This window comes from Bemisia tabaci, chromosome 9, assembly GCF_918797505.1.
Source record: "Bemisia tabaci chromosome 9, PGI_BMITA_v3".
Taxonomy (NCBI): Eukaryota; Metazoa; Arthropoda; class Insecta; order Hemiptera; family Aleyrodidae; genus Bemisia; species Bemisia tabaci.
The window spans coordinates 3,371,464-3,396,014 of NC_092801.1; the positions used below are offsets into that span (position 1 = coordinate 3,371,464).

The 24,551-nt window shown below is 41.5% G+C and overlaps 2 protein-coding genes across 4 annotated transcripts in view; both read left to right on the forward strand.

Annotated features, from left to right (window-relative positions):
- Window positions 1-17,711, forward strand: part of LOC109044084 (uncharacterized) — a 67,848-nt gene extending 50,137 nt beyond the window's left edge. Inside the window, exon 2 of the mRNA XM_072304577.1 lies at window positions 14,832-17,711. Coding sequence (XP_072160678.1) covers window positions 14,983-17,100 — 2,118 coding nt within the window. The 5' untranslated portion in view covers window positions 14,832-14,982 and the 3' untranslated portion in view covers window positions 17,101-17,711. The remainder of the gene's footprint in view (window positions 1-14,831) is intronic.
- The window catches only part of LOC109044082 (uncharacterized), a 70,019-nt gene that overhangs the window by 14,619 nt on the left and 30,849 nt on the right, over window positions 1-24,551 (forward strand). For 2 of the 3 annotated variants that reach the window (XM_072304573.1, XM_072304574.1), the window contains exon 2: window positions 686-5,554. The exons of the other annotated variant lie outside the window; for it this stretch is intronic. In XM_072304573.1, coding sequence (XP_072160674.1) covers window positions 837-2,870 — 2,034 coding nt within the window. In that variant the 5' untranslated portion in view covers window positions 686-836 and the 3' untranslated portion in view covers window positions 2,871-5,554. Of the gene's footprint in view, window positions 1-685; window positions 5,555-24,551 lie in introns of those variants that run through there. 3 annotated transcript variants of the gene reach the window in all.

Sequence of the window (24,551 nt, forward strand, 5' to 3'; positions counted from 1 at the left end):
TGGATCGAATATGTATCGAAAAAGTGACCCGAACTCGGCGCACACCGGGCTCGGAACTCGTCGAGCAGAACATGGCGCCAACTCTCCCATTCACATTACGACTCTATGTACTCTATGCAGATCATGAGCGCCGAGCAGAACATCGGGCATGATATTATAACCGAACAGCTTGTCCGGTGTGGCCATGCTCAACGAAAGGCGGATGACAGATTTCCTAAGAAGGGTCTAGATTGGGTCCCTCCGAAAAGAAGACGTAAGGGACATCCAGCAAAATCGTGGATCGGTGGCATTAAAGATGAAATTATAAATATCGCAAAGGACGCCACGCCGCTGAATTTCGGGGTTCTTGTCTTCTCGGATTATGATGTTTCCTGTCTCAACTACCTATGTGATTCGAAACATCGCATACTTCGATCCCGCGGGTATTCGTATCCAGTGGCGTGGCGTGAATTATCGATTATCGAAATTTTCCCATCTGAAGCTATGTTAAAGAATCTATGATTAAGGTTTTCGTTGCGAACACCCTGTACAGTGTACATAGATCCTCGTCCATAGGTTTAAATGGCAGATCAATCGATTTATCGCAAAAAATATCTCTCCGTCTTTCAATCCCTCTATCGAATACCTCCTATCGTAATCGGTTGTCCAAAGCGTTGCTTACAAACTTTATATTTATTTTGTTCAGGATTTTGAATGGAGAATGCCGACGCCAAAAATCTAACGGAAAGAGCACTCAGCACTCAGCACTTCTGAAGACTACAATCCAGTGATTCCACCAAACTGTAAAAGAGGATCCCCAGGGAGACTTGTCGAGGATTGATTGCACGAGCCCTTCAATGCAGGCTGTACCTGAAGCGTGCACCAGCACGGAGTCTAGCAGTATGTCTGGCAACCCATCTTCCCAATCCGTAGAAAGTCGCCTTGAAGATTCCAACAATACCCGCATTGCATTAGTAGAAGAGAACCAAGCGACCTCGGTCTCATCCATCTTCGATTCTCCCTCCGCTCTTCCCCCCAAAATCGAATGCGAGGATGAAAAAGTTGATGCAAGTTGGACTAACCAGCTACACACAAGTATTGACATTAAGAGTGAACCCACTCCTCAAACGGATGAGTCAGAACTCAGGTTGGGACGAGGAGGAGCAGAACACGATTTGGAGAATGATATTCGTGATTTTGTCCCCATAACAGCGCGAGTGAAGAGGGAGATCATGAGCTCTCCACTTCCCGACCAATGTAATGAAAATGGGCTTGACCTATCTCTCACGAATATCGAAATTAAGAGGGAACCCCCTTCCCAAACAATCGAATCGGAATCAAAGTCAGTCGAACATATTAGAACGCAAGCTGGTGAGATATCATTCACATGCGGCGAGTGTTCGAGCCTTTTTTCTTCTAAAAGCGCTTTAACTACACACATGCAAACGCACACTGGCGAGGAACCATTCAGGTGCAGTCATTGCTCCTCCCAATTCAGTACAAAAGGCAATTTGGCGAGACACATGCGAACGCATACTGGTGAGAAACCATTCAGTTGCAGGCATTGCACGGCATTCTTCGCTCAAAAACAGTCTTTGACGGCACACATTCGCACGCATACTGGTGAGAAACCATATAGTTGCAGTCATTGCACAGCATGCTATGCCCACAAACATTCGTTAACGGCACATATTCGCACGCATAATGGTGAGAAACCATTCAGTTGCAGTCATTGCCCCTCCTCGTTCCGTAGGAAAGAGGATTTGAAGGTACACATGCGAACGCACACTGGCGAGAAACCGTTCAGTTGCAGTCATTGTACGGCATGCTTTACTCGCAAATATTCTTTAACGGCACATATTCGCACGCATAATGGTGAGAAACCATTCAGTTGCAGTCATTGTACGGCATGCTTTACTCACAAACATGCTTTAACGGCACATATTCGCACGCATAATGGTGAGAAACCATTCAGTTGCAGTCATTGCCCCTCCTCGTTCCTTAGGAAAGAGGATTTGAAGGTACACATGCGAACGCACACTGGCGAGAAACCGTTCAGTTGCAGTCATTGTACGGCATGCTTTACTCGCAAATATTCTTTAACGGTACATATTCGCACGCATAATGGTGAGAAACCATTCAGTTGCAGTCATTGTACGGCATGCTTTACTCACAAACATTCTTTAACGGCACATATTCGCACGCATAATGGTGAGAAACCATTCAGTTGCAGTCATTGCCCCTCCTCGTTCCGTAGGAAAGAGCATTTGAAGGTACACTTGCGAACGCACACTGGCGAGAAACCATTCAGTTGCAGTCATTGTACGGCATGCTTTACTAGCAAACATTCTTTAACGGCACATATTCGCACGCATAATGGTGAGAAACCATTCAGTTGCAGTCATTGTACGGCATGCTTTACTAGCAAACATTCTTTAACGGCACATATTCGCACGCATAAAGGTGAGAAACCATTCAGTTGCAGTCATTGCGGGAAATGCTTTGCTCACAAAAAATATTTAAGGGCACATGCTCGCATTCATACTGGTGAAAAACCATTCAGTTGCAGTCATTGCTCCGCATCTTTTGCTCACAAATATTCTTTATCGGTACATCTTCACACGCATACTGGTGAGAAACCATTCAGTTGCAGTCAATGCACGGCATGCTTTTCTCAGAAAAGTAATTTGCTAATTCACATCCGGACGCATACTGGAGAGAAACCATATAGTTGCAGTCATTGCTCCTCCTCGTTCCGTAGTAAAACAAATTTAATTGTACACTTGCGAATGCACACCGGCGAGAAACCATTCAGTTGCAGTCATTGTACGACATGCTTTGCTAACAAGCAGTCTTTATTGGCACATATTCGTACGCATACTCGTGAGTAAGCATTCAGTTGCAGTCTTTGCACGGCATGCTTCGCTCACAAACAGTCTTTAACGGAACATGTTCGCACGCACACAGATGAGAGACCGTTCAGTTGAAGTCATCGTTCGGCTTTCTTCTCCAAGAATGTGACTTTAAAGAGACATATGCGAATGCATACTGGGGTAGAACCCTAGACTTGCAATCCCTGCTCATCCCCTTTTCGGCAAAAGACGCATTCGACGGAGCATACTGCGGTCAGAGACAAGAGACCCTTCACTGACTTCTTGGCGACAAGAGGAAGCTTTTACTTTCGGGGATTGAACAATACCACATGAACAATGATAAGGAAGCAACAGTCATCCCTCAAATATCGGCTTTTGACCTGCCTATATGGGGGATGATGAGCTTCGGGTGACGTCATGAGCCAAACAAGTTTCCCAAACTTCCGCCATTTTCTGCTTGTTTGCAAAACGGAACTGCCAACACGTTCTTGAACATCAACCGTGTAAGTAGGACCCGAATATAAAATTTTCCAACATGGCCAAGATACTATTGGAGGGTCTCTTGTTCCTGACTGCTATAAACCATACATTTTCACTCAGTGCTCTTCCGTCTTGTCCAGGAAAAGTCCTTTAAATGGACGCATACGACACAAACCGATCGTGGATCTTTTAGTTGCCGGCATCGCTCTGCTTAGTTTTCTGAAAAAGGCTCTCCAGTGGTAAATATTCGATCGCTTTCTGGATAAAAAACCATAATTTTGATGATCAAACTATAAGTTGAGACCATACAGATGACGTCCTTCGTATTTTTGCCATTCTAGCATTGTTTATCGTAAGCACCTACATTTGTTATGGAGTTCTTCTCCACACTCCCCGGCTGTCGTGCGACTCCGAGTTCATCGTAAATTTTATAGAGGAAACACGTCGCTCATTGCTCTAATTCCTGTCTTGGCTAGAGGCCCAAGACCTATTGAGTATGAAAGCTTGTTCCTATTTTTGCCTCTTTCCGACGTTATTTTCTCTTCATCATATTTTCGAAGAGAATATATTGCAGATATTTCCAATTGATTTTTCGAACACCTACATCTTTATGAGCGCTGTGAAATCTCCCGTTATTTTATCAACTTTATAATTAATCCTACCTCTGAAACTCCGGAATATAACAGAAAATCCGAAATTCATATTATTTTTGTTAAACTATTTTTGGAATTCGGATGAGATTTCTCTATCGTAATTGATAAGGCAATATCTAATATTTGGAATGCATTTTGTAATCAGGAATTACAGCGTTTGGCTCATCTATGATAACACCGATGTGCATAGAGGAACCAATGGTTCATAAGTAGTTGTTTCTAAACTGAGCCCGGAATTTTAGCTCCGAATTGCAAAAATTAGTCCAAATGTGGTCCCGCGCGAAGGAAGAATGGCGTTTGAACCTCTAGAAGTTGCCTTATCTCCTTTGATGAATTATGGATTTTTAAATGAGCCCTACCATGCATATATTCTTGTGAATTTCAGGGCTTATTTGAGAGCTACCATAATTCATTTTGATTTAAATAGCCCCATTGGTCAGTTGCAGTGGTCACATCATTGTGCTTTGATGCTTCATTCTTGCAGATTAGCTAAAAATATTACGATCTGTCAAAACAGCAACTTTCTACCTTCAATATTAACCGAGGTGTCGGCCCTCGAAAATCCGGGTTTTTGACGTCATCCACCGCGGTAGTGACACCCTTGGTTTCCCCCGTCTTGCTTTCATCAGTCAGGGAGACACAAATTTGCACTGGTCATACTCAACATGAAACTTGGATGAAAGCAAGGTGGAAGAAACCAAGGGTGTCACTACCGAGGTGGATGGCGCCAGAAACTCGGCTTTCCAATCGGCGATATCTCGGTTAATCTTAAACGTAGAAAGTTGCTGTTTGGGCAGATATTATTATTTTCAGCTATCTGCAAAAATCAAGCGTGAAAACACGATTCTGTGACCAGCGCGACTGACTCATTTGAGAGAACTCCCTTAGAAATCACCAGAAGCTTCCAATCCTATTTACTGCCCAGCCAAAGGGGTTGAATTGGATTGCATGTAGCGAAAAGGAACCAGCGCGCTTACAGTGTTTTAGAAATGTTGCTGCTTCATATTTATCTAAGAAATCTCCCAGAAAATCAAATAGTGTTGGCTTCTCACCAAAATATTGCTTATTTTAGAGGAAATTAATTGCGTAAGTTTTAATACTGAATATGTATTAAGTGTTTTTGAAAGAAAAAGAAAAGTTGCTCGGCTTCGAAAACACCTTAATCGCGCTGGTTCCTTTTTGCTAAATGCGATCCAATTCCCGAAGGGCCTAAAAATGGGCTACATAGACTTTACTTCATCTATAAGATTTGGGCCCAAAGGGCCTAAATCTTATAGATAAAGTGAGGGTCAGTTTCGTCAAAAATTGTCAAAATTTTCTGGATCTTTTTTCTGCAAATTTTTAGACTCTGTCTCTCGAATAAATGACGCAATTTTCTGGGTCGTTTAAGACGTAGCTTTGTAACTGATATTTTGTTTCTAATGCGAAAAGAATGATATGAATATGCCCATTATTCGCTAGATCTCTGGTGAAAACCTATTATTTTCTCGTCGTTTCTGTATTTCCACATGTTTCTGTGCGAATGTGTGTCAATTTTGTATCTCTAATAAAGTTGTAGATAAAAAAGTCCATTTAAATTTATGACTTGTCCCCGGCAATACAGCAATTTAGATTTTACATTCATTCATCCTAGTCGAGAGGGAGCGGGAGCCTCTATCGTCCTGAGCGAAGGATCGATTTTCGATTTTTCCCCATTTGAAGCTATGGTAAAGAATCGATTTTTGAAGTTATCTTTGCGAACACCCTGTTTGTCGAGCTTTCTCCATAGGTTAAAATGGCAGATCAATGGATATATCGCAAAGTACGCCACGCCACTACTGGTTGCCGTTAGTACCTTTTTACTCGTAGTGTCTCTTCTTTCCATCGTAACCACCAGCTTCCGCCAAAAGGATTGCTTTTAGTATTATTGTTGATTTTTCCTTAATCGATCAAATCGAAAGCGTCGATTGTGTTAAAAAAAATCGATTATTTGCAGAAAAATCAAGGCCAAAAAATCAGTTTTCAAGAAAATGGCTCCGAATAAAAAATCGATTTTTAGAATGAGTATTGTGCCGTTCGTTTTCATTCAATGCTCGCCTTACTGAGCGTCTAGTTTCATTGCCTCTTAAATTGGGCAACTTTGATGACTGCTCCCAGTTTTGAAGAATAATTAAGGCTTGTTGCCTCCTTCATTACTCAGGAGTGATATTTTTTCCTTTAAAAAATCGAAAACTTTCAATTTGTGAGTACAAAGGCGATTAGCTGCCAAATCGCGTGCTGAAAATCGATTTAATTTAATCGACTATTCCGTGCAAAAAATCGATATCTTCAGAAAATCGAAGAAAAAATCAACAGCACTAATTATTTTATTTTCGGTTTTTCTTTTTTGCCTGTTTAAATGTCTCTTTGTCTGTATAAATTTCAAATTTCAGTCTCCAGGATGATGAGATTGCTAAGAAGATAAAACGCATAGCCCGGATGGTTTCGAAGTCCTGTGCAAAATGACTATTTTTTGCATGGGAGGTGGACGTTTCCGCACACTTTTGCGAAACAAACAAAATTACTACTTCACAACACCGCATTCGCTTTCCCTCCGTAGGTAAAGCGTGTGAAGGACTAGAGGGGCTCTACCAAATATATGGGTTTGGTCGACAAATAGTTTCATAGTAATCAACTCTGCTATTTAGGAAAAAAGTAAAATTTTGGGACTGATTACCCCCCTTTCCTTATTAAAGCTCCTCCCTGCCCACCCAAAGAAGCAAGTATTACTCAGGGTTCAAAGGGCCCCGTAACAGCTTAGGTAAGTCTAAAGAAATCTCCCTAAAAAAATCATTCTTCATCGGAATCGCCGACATCAAAATCTTCTTCTGGTTCCCCATCATCGTTATCGCCTTTATCCGAGATCCACACTTCTCAGATAGCTTCCAAAAATACGATAATCTCAATTCATTTCGCACATACAAAGGCTCCAGGCAAAGTAAATCTGGTTAATTTATCGGACGGCAGTGAGGCAAGTATACAATGTTGCCAAATATTCATTTATTTTAGCAATTTCCAAAAAAAGTGTGCGGAAACGTCCTGCAGCCTTTTTCATAACTTCAAGACGACTCGATACTGCACTCTCCCAACCTAGAGTGAATTCTTTCCTTGGAAATTCATACACCGTGTCGTCTACGATGTCGTGATAGCGAAGAGAGCCGCACAGTGGATTGAGTCAATAAAAGAGGTCGCACATGAAAGAGCGACGCCAAGAATGGCACAATTTGGGCCAGAAGGGATTTTTCTGAAACCGGGCCCAAACAATACCTTATGATACCTTAAAACTCTGGTAAAAATTTTAGCTTGAGTATACGCACCGTTTTTGAGAAATGGGGGGGGGGGGGGGCAAAGTTGCCAAATCGCCATCATTCTGGACAGCATTTTTACAGCAAAAAGACGGGAAAAATGGACGAAAAAGTTACACTATTGATGGGTTTGGGCTGTAAATGTTCTTATTGAGCCCCCGTGCATGTAACTGTGTTCAGTTTCAAAAATTTTGGACGTACAGTGGTCCAAAATGGGGAGAAATCTTGGACAGATAAGGATTCTTTGTCAAACTTTTTAAAAATGGAAGTAAAATTGTTGGTCTCCTGCAGAGATCATGTGGAACAATGTTCTTATCGATCTTCAATGCATTCAATTGGGTTCAGTTTATTAAATTTTCATCGCACAATGGTCCAAAATGGGAAATTAGTGGACAAATTAAGATCTTCTGTTGAAATTTTTGAAAAATAACATGAAACTATGAGGTTTTTCACTAGATTCGGAAGGTGTAAATTCAAAATAAGTTAGTAGCCAATAAAAGCTATCCATGTTCACTGTTTTGAACTGAACAGATGAGCGGTGCCGGACACGGGAGCTGTCAGCAATAGATTTCGGGTGCACTGCAGATTGCGAAACGACGGGTGGCGCGACTGCGGATTGCACAGGAGTTAGGGTGCTCGTATGATGTAAACAAACTTTGGCCGCGGGATTGAAGAATTGAATCTCTGAATTGAATCGGACATCTGAGGAACTAACGAACAGCTTGTGGGCTGTAAAAATTGACGACCTGTAATACAGATGGACAAGATTCTAAAAACTCTCTGACTTTTAAAAAGAGGTGGCGGGGGATTCAAAACAAGTTGATGCTGTACATGCTAAAGTAGGTTTTATATATGAAGCGGAAAATTTATTAAAAATTAGAAATTTAGAAAATATTGACCCATCAAAAACTAATTAGCAATAAATGTATATACATGAATTATGGTTTGTGTTGTAACGTCACCATCAACTGGTACCCTGGGATGTGACCTCAAAATGCCATTATCAAGACGTCATCCAAGGATGACTCCATGACGTCATCAACGAGACTCGTTTCCATCGACGTCATCGACAGGTGCCTCCATGACGTCATCAACGGATGAGTCTATGGCGTCCTTGATGGGTGTCCCGATGACGTGATCGGGGGGGGGGGGGGGGGGATTGCTGGTAGATATAGAATTGTCATTTTCTCAACTTAGGGGGATTAAAATACAAGAGGAGAAAGGTAAGGCCTTGTCTCCACGGGACGTTTTCAAAGGATTTGTCCCAAGTTCGAATCGCAGGAATGAAACTTCTGGGATTTTTCCCAGTTACCGTCTCCACGGGACGGGGCTCATACAGTCCTGCGACTAGTTTGCGCGAGAAGATAAATTAGATAAAGTCGAGTATTTAACCGGGATTAAAATACTAATTGCACTCAATTGACAAATTTTAGGGGGGCCTCCGTGAAAATTTTAGGGGGGCCAAAAAGTAGCTCCCTTTGACTAGAGTCCCTTTATACCTGGAGTTAAGACAACTCTCTTTTGGTTGGGCTGAAAGTGGCCTAAAAAAAAATCCAATTCTGATTGGTTCTCGCTCATGGAGGCCGAAACGAGTGCACCAAGATGGCGGTACCTCGAATGTGAACAAGAATAATGAAAATATTACCTAATTGTGGTTTTTCAAGGGTAAATTGTTATTTCCATCGGTCCAAAATGAAAATAGATTAATAAATTATTCACAAACCAATCTCATTTTCTTTTTAATTGATCAATTTGTTGATGTTGTTGTTTTTGTTTGACAGACATCGCAGGATTCCTGATCCTTATCCCTCAATATCGTTCGTTTGGGTGCACTCGTTTCGGCCTCCATGGCCAGCCAAGGCCGGCTGCCAGTCAGCTGATAATCGAGTTGTCTTAACTCTGGGTATAAAGGGACTCTATCCTTTGACCTAGGAATATCCCCCAAGTTTCAAATCTTTACCTCAATTAGGTAAAAAGTTAGAGGGGGTGGAAGGGACTTTTGGATCACCCTGTATAGGTATTGTTCATATATTCTCGCGGAGCGCCCTAACTCCTGTGCAATCCGCAGTTGCGCCACCACCGTCGTTTTGCAATCTGCACCCGAAATCTATTGCTGACAGCTCCCGTGTCCGGCACCGACAAACGAGGTCTGAAAACGGTAATTCAGGAGGAACTTAGCTTTTGGATCCTTAAAATCCGGCTAACTGGGTGGTTTTTGTCCTAGTTAGTTGTCAGAGAATAATTGTAGTTAGAATAATACTTTACAATAAATCCTTTCTAAGGATTTAGGAAAGGTTAGGTTAGGTTAGGTTAGATTTGAACAGAAGATCTTAATTTGTCCACTAATTTCCCATTTTGAACCATTGTGCGATGAAAATTTAATAAACTGAACCCAATTGAATGCATTGATAAGAACATTGTTCCACATGATCTCTGCAGGGGACCAATAGTCGTACATCATTTTTAAAAAGTTAGGCAGAAGATCTTAATTTGTCCACTGATTTCCCATTTTGGACCATTGTGCGATGACAATTTGATAAACTGAACTCAATTGAATGCATTGAAGACCGATAAGAACATTGTTCCACATGATCTCTGCAGGAGACCAACAATTTTACTTCCATTTTTAAAAAGTTTGACAAAGAATCCTTATCTGTCCACGATTTCTCCCCATTTTGGACCACTGTACGTCCAAAATTTTTGAAACTGAACACAGTTACATGCACGGGGGCTCAATAAGAACATTTACAGCCCAAACCCATCAATAGTGTAACTTTTTCGTCCATTTTTCCCGTCTTTTTGCTGTAAAAATGCTGTCCAGAATGATGGCGATTTGGCAACTTTGCCCCCCCCCCCCCATTTCTCAAAAACGGTGCGTATACTCAAGCTAAAATTTTTACCAGAGTTTTAGGGTATCATAAGGTATCGTTTTGGCCCGGTTTCAGAAAAATCCCTTCTGGCCCAAATTGTGCCAAAAAACGGTCGTTTTTGGCGTCGCTCTTTCCGACTAAAACCGCAAATTTCGATGTTTATTTCGTCACAATTTAAACTTTCAGGGGTGCCAGTAGAAGAAAGTTTTACGAAAAAACCAATGTGTGAAAACCAATTCTGTGAGCGTAGCAAATAGTTGAGATATGCGCTCAGAGCGTCTGTGCAGGAAAGTTCATTGAGCCTTCGATCTTTGTCGAATTTCCATCGATCACCCGAAGGGCACTCTCAAATCGTTTGGATGATTAAAAACCGACGAATTTCATTTTCAACTATGTTCAAAAGGTATTTTTCATGTTCACGTAAGACTAGTTGTAGGCAAGACAGCTGTAAGTGCTATCCTTTGCCTAAAACTAAACTAACAGGTAACTCTACTAAAACCACAAATATTTGTTTATTTCGCCACATTTTAAACTGAAAGGGGTGTGTTTTGAAGAATATTTCACGAAGAAGCCCATAGAACCAGTGGCGTGGCGCTAATGATCGATTATCGATTCTTCCCCCATTTAAAGCTGTGGTAATGAATCGATTATCAAGGTGTTCGTTGCGAAAACTCTGTCGAGTCCATCGATCCTTTTCCTTAGCTTCATACTTCATTTCAACCCGGAAAGTCATCACCTCCTCCTAACACCAATATGAGTGAAAAGTACTCATGAGCCATAGGCAGCACTCAAAGTCAACACATCAAGACTCCTCGTCTCCGCAGGTCGAGGTTGGACCAACATAAAACGCCTTCAATTTGTGTGCGATACTGTGCAACACACCGAAGTCGAAATATTTGTATTCTTGAGTTGGAGGTGGAACCGAACTCGCGTAAACTGTGAATTGCTCCACCAACTAAGGCATGTCAACCTGTTAACTGCCGTATCCCAAGTTACCTCGCATATTTTATCCCCCCTCTTGCTCGTGGCCTCAATTGGATTGCATTTTGCAAAAAGGAACCAGAAGCATTGCAATGGTGCTATTGTTGTGCAACTTCATCCTTCGCAATAAAATTACTGAAACCATGAAAAAATATGAAATTTACCAGATAATTTTTGTATGTTGGAGTTTTTTGCCAACGTGCGTTAAAAATTCAGAATAAAGCTGAAAATCTCAATACAATCGCTCAATTTCGCTCAATCGGAAAATTTGTGCTCGAACGAGCTTTTTCCCTCTGTATTGAGATTTTCAGCTTTATGCTGAATTTTTAACGCACGTTGGCAAAAAACTCCAACATACTATCGTATGAGTTCGTCTGCCGAATCAGTTTGCAATTTTTGTCTTAAATTTACAGTCTTTAAGGGGTTTCTGGTGAAGAATATTTCACGAGAAAACCAATTGAACCACTAACCGTACTTTTAATTTTGTATAAACGGAGATATAAGCGTTTAAAGTATCCAAATTTTGTTCGCCCTCTCCTATTGACTCGATCCACTGTGCGGTAGGACGGGTTCGCATAGGTTTCTGCGCTGACATTGTGAGCTCCGTTGAGCGCCCTCATTAACGAGTGGGTTCAATCGATTTTTTCGAAACTCGATATCAGATGGAACTTTTTGACGGGAACTATATTTAACATGGGAAAGGGATTTCTCGGTATAAAATAGTCAGACTTTTATCATGCGTCTAAAATAAAGCGGAATACTTTATTTCAACCCGAAAAGTTATCAGCTCCTCCTGACACTTGTATGAGTGAAAAGTGCTCATCATTTTGCATTCAACTAATGTAGCTAAGCAGCACTCTATGACAAAACATCAAGACTCCACTTTCCGTAGGTTGTGGTCGGACCAACATAAAACGCCTTCAATTGGGTGCGATACTGTGCAACACACCGAAGTCGAAATATTTGTATTCTTGAGTTGGAGTCGGAACCGAACTCGCGTAAATTGTGAATTGCTCTACCAACTAAGGCATGTCAGCCTGTTAACTGTCTTATCTCCAGTTACTTTGCATATTTTATCGCCCACTTTTGCTCGTGGCAATCTAATCCTCAATTGGTCCAGAAAGAAAGAATTAACATCATTAATGTTGCTAAGGAAGGAGGCTCACCTGAAAGAAAATCTGTTCTTTGGGCTTTTATAGTCTCTGAGCGCGCCTGTCATGAACCATGGGCACTGGGCACCTTTGATCGGAAACTCTAATTTTCAGTCTTATTTTTTAAGTTCAAAAGTCTGATGAAGGTACAGAACCGAATAGACACGTGTTTCCGCGGCGTCTGGACGCCGCGGTTAGACGCCGATGAATCTGCTTGATGCTTTTGCGTGAGACGACACCTTAGCGGCGAAGAGACGCTGCGAAAAATGCCTATGGTGGATGCTCCGATTTGTCACCAACAGATCGGCGTCTCCGACAAAGTCCGCTCTGTCCGCTGCTTTTCCTACCGATTTTCGAATGCGTTTAGTTTTGGGTTCGATCGACTAACCCGTGAATCGATCGACAAAAGGCCTGAATCGTTCGACAAACCCGTGAGTCGATTGACAAAGCTGTGAGTCGATCGACAAACCCGTGAGTCGATTGAAACCTGATCATTGAAAAACCCGTGAGTCGATTGAAAAACCCGTTGATGTATCGACAAAAGCCATGAGTCGATCGACAAACCCTTGAAATGATCGACAAAGGCCGTGAATCGATCGAATCACGTCGATCGGTTCACGTTTTAGTTTTTCGATCGATTCATCTCGATGGAACTATGATACAGGTTTTTTAAAAATTAACTGTCGATCGTTTCACGTTTTTTTCCCCCCGATCGATATATGTCGATCGAATCGACACCGCTCTTTAATAATTTGTCGATCAAATCGGGGTCGATCGATTTCCGTTTACATTTTTCGGTCGATTTTTGTCGATCGAATCCATAACCTCCTGAAAAAAGCCCGTCTGATCAATTTCGCAACTCAGAGCATACTGGTCCGATCAATGAAAATTCCGAAAATTGACAACGGACGCGGAGGGATAAACCCAAGAATTCCGCTCCTTAGGTGCCGTGCTCCAAAATGTGAGCGTCTTCTCACCCTCGACTTGGAAACAGCGTTTTTCGCCGGCGCGGCGCCCAGACGCCGTGGAAAGACGCGCCTTAGGTTCCATACCCTAATGAACTGACGAACGTGGCCTTGAATCTATCTCGGCTGCTGTTCGATCGTAAATTTTCGTTTGAATCCGTGCAGTCGTTTGGGCTGCAGTCGAGTTCAAACCACCGAATCAATGGTCAGATTAAGGGGACGCCATTCTCCTCAAATGGGGATAGCTACCGCTACTCTCGATAATCACAGAAATAAGAATCATATCCGTGGGATTGGTATAAGAGGATAGGTCCAGAAAGCAGGATTAGTCCGATACATGCCTCAGAGGTCCTGGATTAGAGTTTGAAGTCGTCGCATATCGATGGCTCATCCGATCGAATTGTTTTAAGATTAGCGGGACGTGTGCTTTTTGTCGGGAAAATTTGCGTTAATTCATTCATTTCTCATGCAGGGTGGCAATTTTTCATGAAATTGCAGAAATTTACGATAGATTTTGAAAAGCACCATCTGATGGTAGATTACCGACTCCAACATTGAAGAAATTATAAAATGCAGCTCATATCATTCAGATGCATACGTATTGCTGTTGCGTGTACGTCCTCATCTCGAGGAGGGATCACGCAAGGAACGAAAGAGTGCGTGAGATCATCATAGAGTACATAGAGTCGAAATGTAAGCGGGTGAGCTGGCGCCACTTTAAGCATTTTCCAGGTCCCGAATTCCGAGACTCCTGTGTGACGCCGGGCCACTTTTTCGATACATAATCGATTGTTTGCGATACACGGGTACCCGGCCATCCGCTGTAAACAAAGAAGATTGGAATCACCACGTATTCCATACCGCCATTTTGGATCGAATATGTATCGAAAAAGTGACCCGAACTCGGCGCACACCGGGCTCGGAACTCGTGGAGCAGAACAAGGCGCCAACTCTCCCATTCACATTACGACTCTATGTACTCTATGCAGATCATGAGCGCCGAGCAGAACATCGGGCATGATATTATAAGCGAACAGCTTGTCCGGTGTGGCCATGCTCAACGAATGGCGGATGACAGATTGCCTAAGAAGGGTCTAGATTGGGTCCCTCCGAAAAGAAGACGGCGGTGACATCCAGCAAAATCGTGGATCGGTGGCATTAAAGATGAAATTATAAATATCGCAATGGACGCCGCACGCCGCTGAATTTCGGGGTTCTTGTCTTCTCGGATTATGATGTTTTCTGTCTTAACTACCTATGTTATTCGAAACATCGCATACTTCGATCCCGCGGGTATTCGTATCCAGTGGCGTGGCGTGAATGATCGATTATCGAAATTTTCCCATCTGAAGCTATGTTAAAGAATCTATTATTAAGGTTTTCGTTACGACACTCTGTACAGTGTACATAGATCCTCGTCCATAGGTTTAAATGGCAGATCAATCGATTTATCGCAAAAAATATCTCTCCGTCTTTCAATCCCTCTATCGAATACCTCGTATCGTAATCGGTCGTCCAAAGCGTTGCTTACAAAACTTTATATTTATTTTGTTCAGGATTTTGAATGGAGAATGCGGACGCCAAAAATCTAACGGAAAGAGCACTCAGCACTCAGCACACCTGAATACTACAATCCAGTGATTCCACCAAACTGTAAAAGAGGATCCCCAGGGAGACGTGTCGAGGATTTCTTGCACGAGCCCTTCAATGCAGGCTGCACCTGAAGAGTGCACCAGCCCGGAGTCTAGCGGTATGTCTGGCAACCCATCTTCCCAATCTGTAGAAAGTCGCCTTGAAGATTCCAACAATACCCGACTTGCATCAGTAGAAGAGAACCAAGAGACCTCGGTCTCGTCCATGTTCTATTCTCCCTCCGCTCTTCCCCCCAAAATCGAATGCGAGGATGAAACAGTTGATGCAAGTTGGACTAAGCAGCTACACACAAGTATTGACATTAAGAGTGAACTCACTCCCCAGACGGATGAGTCAGAACTCAGGTTGGGACGAGGAGGAGCAGAACACGATTTGGAGAATGATATTCGTGATTTTGTCACCGTTACAGCGCGAGTGAAGAGGGAGATCATGAGCTCTCCACTTCCCGACCAATGTAATGAAAATTGGCTTGACCTTTCACAAACGAATATCGAATTTAAGCGGGAACCCTCTACCCAGACAAACGCATCAGAATCCGAGTTGGTCGAACATATTCGAACGCACGCTGGTGAGAAACCATTCACATGCGGCGAGTGTACGAGCCTTTTTTCTTCCAAAAGCGCTTTAACCACACACATGCAAACGCACCCTGGCGAGGAACCATTCAGTTGCAGTCATTGCTCCTCCCAATTCAGTAGAAAAGGCAATTTAGCGAGACACATGCGAGCGCATACTGGTGAGAAACCATTCACTTGCAGTCATTGCACTGCATGCTTCGCTCACAAACAGTCTTTGACGGCACATATTCGCACGCATACTGGTGAGAAACCATATAGTTGCAGTCATTGCACAGCATGCTTTGCCCGCAAACATTCTTTAACGGAACATGTTCGTACGCATACTGGTGAGAAACCATTCAGTTGCAGTCATTGCACGGCATTCTTCGCTCAAAAACAGTCTTTGACGGCACATATTCGCACGCATACTGGTGAAAAACCATATAGTTGCAGTCATTGCACAGCATGCTTTGCTCGCAAAAATCCTTTAACGAAACATGTTCGAACGCATACTGGTGAGAAACCATTCAGTTGCAACCATTGCACGGCCTCATTTGCTCAGAAAAGTGATTTGACAACACATATCCGGACGCATACTGGAGAGAAACCATTCAGTTGCAGTCATTGCTCCTCCCAATTCAGTATAGAAGGCAATTTGAAGAAACACATCCGGAAGCACACTGGTGAGAAACCATTCAGTTGCAGTCATTGCTCCTCCCAATTCAGTACAGAAGGCAATTTCAAGATACACATGCGAACGAACACTGGCGAGAAACCATTCAGTTGCAGTCATTGCACGTCATTCTTCGCTCAAAAACAGTCATTGACGGCACATATTCGCACGCATACTGGTGAAAAACCATATAGTTGCAGTCATTGCACAGCATGCTTTGCTCGCAAAAAATATTTAAGGGCACATGTTCGAACGCATACTGGTGAGAAACCATTCAGTTGCAACCATTGCACGGCCTCATTTGCTCAGAAAAGTGTTTTGACAACACATATCCGGACGCATACTGGAGAGAAACCATTCAGTTGCAGTCATTGCTCGGCCTCATTTGTTAAGAAAAGTCATTTGACAACACACATGCGGACGCATACTGGTGAGAAACCATTCAGTTGCAGTCATTGCACTGCATGCTTCGCTCGCAAACAGTCTTTAATAGAACATGTTCGTACGCACACTGGAGAGAAACCATATAGTTGCAGTTATTGCACGGCATGCTTTTCTCAGAAAAATAATTTGATAATTCACATCCGGACGCATACTGGAGAGAAACCATATAGTTGCAGTCATTGCTCCTCCCAATTCAGTATAGAAGGCAATTTGAAGAAACACATGCGGAAGCACACTGGTGAGAAACCATTCAGTTGCAGTCATTGCTCCTCCTCCTTCCCTAGGAAAGATAATTTGAAGGTACACATGCGAACGCATACTGGTGAGAAACCATATAGTTGCAGTCATTGCTCCTCCCAATTCAGTATAGAAGGCAATTTGAAGAAACACATGCGGAAACACACTGGTGAGAAACCATTCAGTTGCAGTCATTGCTCCTCCTCCTTCCCTAGGAAAGAGAATTTGAAGGTACACATGCGAACGCATACTGATGAGTAACTATTCAGTTGCAGTCATTGCTCCTCCCAATTCAGTACAGAAGGCAATTTTAAGATACACATGCGAACGCATTGTTCGGCTCTCTTCTCCAAGAATGTTACTTTAAAGAGACATATGCGAATGTATACTGGGGTAGAACCCTAGACTTGCACTCCCTGCTCATCTCCTTTTCGGCAAAAGACGCATTCGACGGAGCATACTGCGGTCAGAGACAAGAGACCCTTCACTGACCTCCTGGCGACAAGAAGAAGCTTTTACTTTCGGGGATTGAACAAAACCACATGAACAATGATAAGGGAGCAAAGGTCGTCACCCAAATATCGGCTTTTGACCTGCCTATATGGGGGATGATGAGCTTCGGGTGACGTCATGAGCCAAACAAGTTTCCCAAACTTCCGCCATTTTCTGCTTGTTTGCAAAACGGAACTGCCAACACGTTCTTGAACATCAACCGTGTAAGTAGGACCCGAATATAATATTTTCCAACATGGCCAAGATACTATTGGAGGGTCTCTTGTTCCTGACTGCTATAAACCATACATTTTCACTCAGTGCTCTTCCGTCTTGTCCAGGAAAAGTCCTTTAAATGGACGCATACGACACACACCGATCGTGGATCTTTTAGTTGCCGGCATCGCTCTGCTTAGTTTTCTGAAAAAGGCTCTCCGGTGGTAAATATTCGATCGCTTTCTGGATAAAAAACCATAATTTTGATGATCAAACTATAAGTTGAGACCATACAGATGACGTCCTTCGTATTTTTGCCATTCTAGCATTGTTTATCGTAAGCACCTACATTTGTTATGGAGTTCTTCTCCACTCTTCCCGGCTGTCGTGCGACTCCGATTTCATCGTAAATTTTATAGAGGAAACACGTCGCTCATTGCTCTAATTCCTGTCTTGGCTAGAGGCCCAAGACCTATTGAGTATGAAAGCTTGTTCCTATTTTTGCTTCTTACTGACGTTATTTTCTCTTCATCATATTTTCGAAGAGAATATATTGCAGATATTTCCAATTGAATTTTCGAATACCTACTTCTTTATGAGCGTTGTGAAATCTCCCGTTATTTTATCAACTTTATAATTAATCCTACCTCTGAAACTCCGGAATATAACAGAAAATCCGAAATTCGTATTATTTTTAATAAACTATTTTTGGAATTCGGATGAGATTTCTCTATCGTAATTGATAAGGCAATGTCTAATACTTGGAATGCATTTTGTAATCAGGAATTACAGCGTTTGGCTCACCTATGATAACACCGATGTGCACAGAGGAACCTATGGCTCATAAATAGTTGTTTCTAAACTGAGCCCGGAATTTTAGTTTCGAATTGCAAAATTTAGTCCAAATGTCCTGCCGCGCGAAGGAAGAGTGGCGTTTGAGCCTCTAGAAGTTGCCGTATCTCCTTTGATGAAATATGAATTTTTAAGAAAATTTGTGAATATTTTTTTATCAAATTTTGTCCTTCGCACACAGATGTTTCTACTGATGAGCAAAAATGTGTAGTTCTGAAACTGAAAAAGTCCATTTAAGATAGTTCCGTAATGCAGAGTGCGAAAAATCCCTCAAAGATCCTGAAATATAGTTCAACATACTTGCATGATGGTGGTCTAAAAATTGGCTTTACTGCCAATTTTTAGACTCCGTCTTTTGAATGAATGACGCAATTTTCTGGGTCGTTTAAGACGTAGCTTTGTAACTGATATTTTGTTCCTAATCCGAAAAGAATAATATAAATATGTCCATTATTTGTTAGATCTCCGGTGAAAACCCATTGTTTTCCCGTCGTTTCTGTATTTCCACTTCTCTCAGTGTTAATGTGTGTAAATTTTGTACCTCTAATAAAGTTGTAGATAAAAAAGTCCATTTAAATTTATGACTTGTCTCCGGCAATACTGTAATTTAGATTTTACACTCATTCATCCTAGTCGAGAGGGAGCGGGAGCCTCTATCGTCCCGAGCGAAGGATCGATTTTCGATTTTTCCCCATTTGAACCAATGGTAAAGAATCGATTTTTGAAGTGATCTTTGCGACCACCCTGTTTGTCGAGCTTTCTCCATAGGTTAAAATGGCAGATCAATGGATATATCGCAAAGTACGCCACGCCACTACTGGTTGCCGTTAGTACCTTTTTACTCGAAGTGCCTCTTTTTTCCATCGCAACCACCAGCCTCCACGAATAGGATTTTTTTATTATTTATAATATACTAATACTATTTTTTGCATAACCTCAAGGCGCCTCGATACTGCGCTCTCCCAACCTAAAGTGAATTTTTTTCTTGGAAATTTATACGGGTGATTTCACGATAATAGGAATAGTCGTGTCGCCGTGGGTTATGAACGACATAGGGCAAAACGATTGAAAACCAAATTAATTAATCAATAGGAATGATGTCCCTGAACCTATCCATGCTAAAAAATATGATGAATTATTATTATATTTAATAATATGAGACTTTAAAGGCCGAAAATGTCCGGTCGGTTACGCGTCGCCAACCCCGATTTTGAAGCAAAAGAGCAATTTGCGGTAACATATCAGTACTGATCATGAACTCTTTGGCAATATTTGCTGAAAAGAGACTCTAGTGTTCAAGAAAATTGCCAGTTTGAACTGAAATGTTTATTATTGAGCGAGAAAAGTCATAAGAAAGAGGTGTCGCCACATTTGGCAACAAATTTTTGCAGTTGTATTAAGTGCAGTGTTTATCTCGCCAGATGGAGTCAGGAGTTTCAAAACTGCCATCAAATTGTTCGCTGAAGTCTTCTTGACAAAACCATTACTGATAAGTCAGTTTTTTTTACAATGAAAACTTAAATTATTATGAAAACCAGTGATTTTTACGTGTGTAGCACTAATTCCTCACTACGCAAAAACCTCAATTTAATAGTATTAAACTAAAACGAAGTCTCCAAAGTTTAGAAAACTTTTAAGGCAGCATTAATTCCACCTCATAACTCAAGAATTGCCAAGTTTCATCTTTTGTATCATCTTTAATCTCACATTTTTGAGTGTCGGTTACGCTGTGTCTGTTACGTAACCGACACAATTTGGCAGGGCCGCCATGTTTGCGTGGACCTCCAGCAGTCCCGCGGAAAGCGCTGATACCTGATTCAATGGCTTGTTTATCAATCACTTTAACTTTGCACTGAATCAAAATAGAGCGTGCCAAAGCTGGAAAAAGGAAGTTTAATACCTTTAGAATGAGGTAATGAAATCCTGTTAAAATTGGTGCACTTTTATTTCTCAGGTATTTCACATTTTAACTATTCCTGTTATCGTGAAATCACCCATACCCCGTCTCGTCTACGATGTCGTGAAAGCGAAGAGAGCCGCACAGTGGATTGAGTCAATAAAAGAGGTCACGCATGAAATTTCCGACTAAAACCGAAAATTCTGATGTTTATTTCGTCACAATTTAAACTTTCAGGGGTGCTAGTAGAAGAAAATTTTACGAGAAAACCAATGTGTGAAAACCAATTTCTGTGAGCCGTAGCAAGAATGAGGTTTTGAGATAATGCGCTGAGAAGCGTCTGTGCAGGAAACTTCACTAAGCCTTCGATCCTGGTCGAATTTCCACCGATCACCCGAAGGGCGCTCTCAAATCGTTGGGATGATTAAAAACCGACGAATTTCATTTTCAACTATGTTCAAAAGGTATTTTTCATGTTCACGTAAGACGAGTTGTAGGCAAGACAGCCGTAAGTGCTATCCTTTGCCTAAAACTAAACTAACACGTAACTCTACTAAAACCACAAACGTTTGTTTATTTCGCCACATTTTAAACTGAAAAGGGTTTGTTTTGAAGAATATTTTACGAGAAAACGAATGGAACCACTAAGTGAACTTTTAATTTTGTATAAACGGAGTTATAAGCAGCGAGGCAGCACTGAAAGTCAACACATCAAGACTCCACTCTCCGCAGGTCGCGGTTGGACCAACTTAAAACGCCTTCAATTTGGTGCGATACTGTGCAACACACCAAAGTCGAAATATTTGTATTCTTGAGTTGGAGTTGGAACCGAACTCGCGTAAATTTTGAATTGCTCTACCAACTAGGATATGTCAACCTGTTAACTGCCTTATCTCCAGTTGCCTCTAGAGTACCTTAAAAGACAGAGTATGGCCATTTTTATGCCGGTTTTTCATTGGTCGCGAGTAAATAGGCTGATACGATGTTTTTCCGGCCGTAAAAAAACAAACAAGATGGCTGTTATCAGCAAGCAAGTTTGAGTTTATGCATATCTTACATCCTCCTATGATAAAGGCGATTTAATAGTGTTTTCATGTGTTATTCGTAGATATGCTAGTTTAAATTGTTACTGCCGTATAATTGAAATTTTAGTCAAATTTAGCTTCTTATCGATATTACGGTGAGTCGCCATCTTGTTTGTTTATTGACGGCCGTAGGAGCATCATAAGGGCTAATAACTCGTCGACCAAACAAAAAGCGGCACAGTTTTACCGTAGTAAAAAGATACGAATGACCGTACTCTGTCTGTGAAGGTACTCTAGTTACCTCGCATATTCTATGCCCACTTTTGCTCTTGGCAATCTAAGCCTCAATTGGATTGCATTTTGCAAAAAGGAACCAGAACCATTGCAACGGTGCTAATTGTGTGCAACTTCATCCTTCGCAATAAAATTACTGAAACCATGAAAAAATATGAAATTAACATGATAATTTTTGTTTTAAATTTACAGTCTTAGCGAGGAAAACAAAATCTGTCGATGGATTATCAGGTTTTTCGTCCAAGACAAAAGAAGATGCACAAATTTAGCAACATTGCAATGCTCCTGGTTCCTTTTTGCAAAATGCAATCCAATGGACCACTAGACAAGGTACGAATTTAAGCGATCTGATACATGTTTCTTAACCAGAATTACACATAGAACACGATTCACACAACGAAAATTACTGAAACCAACTCCTAACGAAGATATTAACGTTTTTATTACACATTGGTTACGAGGAATTTGAACTGCCCGCTCACAAGAAACTCAAAGCTCTACGTGAGTCAAATCGCCCACTACAACGGTTTCAGCAAGCTTCTCAATCGAGCAATGTTCATTTCCCATCATGTGTTGTTCAAACTACAAGCAATTTGCTATAGCTGAGCCAAACCGTCAAGATTGAGGTTGCCAGATTTTTATATCGCAGAGACTGTCATGATAACGTTTAGCGCGCGATGTGAATCACGTAGAGCATTGAGTTTTCATGAGCGGGTGGTTTGAATTCACGCATCAAGAATCATTAAATATCTTCGGAAGGAGTTAATTTCGGTAATTTTCGTTGTGTGCATCGTGTTTTACGTAAAATTTTGGTTAAGAAGCATGTATCAGAATGCTGAAATTCGTACCCTATCTAGTGGTCCATTGGTCCAGAAAGATAGAATTATAACTCATTAATATGTTGCTAACGAACGAGGCTCGCCTGAAAGAAAATCTGTTCTTTCAGCTTTTATAGTCTTTGAGCGCGCCCGTCATGAGCAAAGGGACACTTTGGACAATAAGAAACTCTAATTTTAGTTTTATTAAGCGCTCAGCCGATAGGCAGCGCTTTTTGATTTCGACCTGCCTCTGAGTAGGTACCTACTAGTATACTAGTGCTAATGCGTTTAAATGGCGCACCAGCTCATCGATGTGTAGGCTTTTTTTTGGGGGGGGGGGGGTCCATTTTTAAAATAAATAAAGCTGTGAAAACCGTATTTTACGCTTTTAACGTAATGCGCAGGTAGTTTCGATCGTTTGTCTATAAGAAAATTTCTTAGCGGTAGAGTAATTCTTATCGAAATTGATCGTTGAACTCAAATGAAGCCTAAAAAAAACGCGCCTGATGAGCTCAACGGTGACTATCATTTTCGGGAAACGAAAAAACGCGTTTACGGTTTCCTTGGTAACCTTTGTTTGGTATCAGCTGATGTTTTATTTCCATTTCCCAGCCAAGTCGACGGAGTTTATACGTCCTTTCTTCATTAAATACATTTACTAACACCTGAGCGCTTTTCTAATACGACAGTATTAGAACTTTCCCGCTTGTTTTTTTTTTTGTTCAAAAGTTTGATGAAGGTACGGAACCAAATAGGCGCGTCTTTCCGCCGCGGAAGGACGTCGACGAATTTGCCTGCAAGTCGATTGTTGAATCGTTATCGAATGATTCTGATCGATAACTCCCTATCTTCACAATGCTATATATCGATCAAGGTCATTCGATAACGATTCAACAATCGACCCGCTGATGAGTTTCTGCGGGGACGGCACCCTAGCGGCGGAGATACACTGCAGAAAACCGGCAGGGTGGCCACAGTCAGGGGAAACTGGAAAATGTCAGGGAAAATGACGAAAATGTCAGAGAAAATTTGTCAAGTCACCCTCTGTTGCTTTCTAGAATGGGTTTGAGATTTTGAAGAAATTTCGCCCGAAAACTATTTTCAATTATGCCTTCTCAACCATCCGTCTCCAGGGCCGGATTTACATTTTTAGCGCCTTAGGCTAAATTTAGGGTGACGCCCCTAAAAGTAGGCGCTCTCATGGGGGGGGGGGGATTCCTTCCAGACGCCCCTCCCCTCCAGATCAGAAGGAGGATGTTAGGTGTCCGGAAAATGTTTAAATTCACCTTTAAAACATACCTTTGTCAACCACAACGTAGACATGTCTTAATAAGTCACGTTTTTTAATAAATTCTCAAAAATTTTGCGCCCCTCAAAATGTTGCGCCCTAGGCTATAGCCTATGTAGCCTATTGGTAAATCCGGCCCTGTCCGTCTCATCTTAAGTTGTCGGGGAATTTCACCAAAATGTGTCGGGAAAATGTCAGAGAATTTCCGTTTCTAAATTCTGTGGCAACCCTGTACGGAAATCCTCCTAATTTGTCCGACTTTTTCAACTATATATGTTGTTTAATTTAAAGTTGAACTTCTTTTCTATCGGGATGCATTACCAAACCAAGTGGCCTGATGATGATGTGTACGTAACACCGAAATAGCTATCGCCTAAAATCTGAAGACAGGTGATCGGGAAACAAAGGTGAAATCTACAAATATAAATATGTTGTTTCTAAAATGGGCCAAATATAGTAGCTCCTAACCGCCAATATTGTACCTAACTCAAATGTATAACGATAAAGAACAAAAACATAGCCCGAATGTACGAATAAAGAGGAGATTTAATTAAAATATGGGTAAACAAGGCTAAAAAATGATTAAAACACTGAAAGGCAGGACGTTTCGAGCTGTTACCAGCTCATTTTCAGCTGCAAAAACACAACTTAACAAAACACAAACACAAGTATTTAAAAACAAGTGAAAAACACGTAAAAACAAGTCAAAAAACACATAAGAACAAGTAAAAAACAGTAAGTAAGTAAAAAACAGTAAGTAAGTAAAGCACAGTTTTTTACTTGTTCTTATAGGTTTTTGCAGCTGAAAATGAGCTGGTAACAGCCCGAAA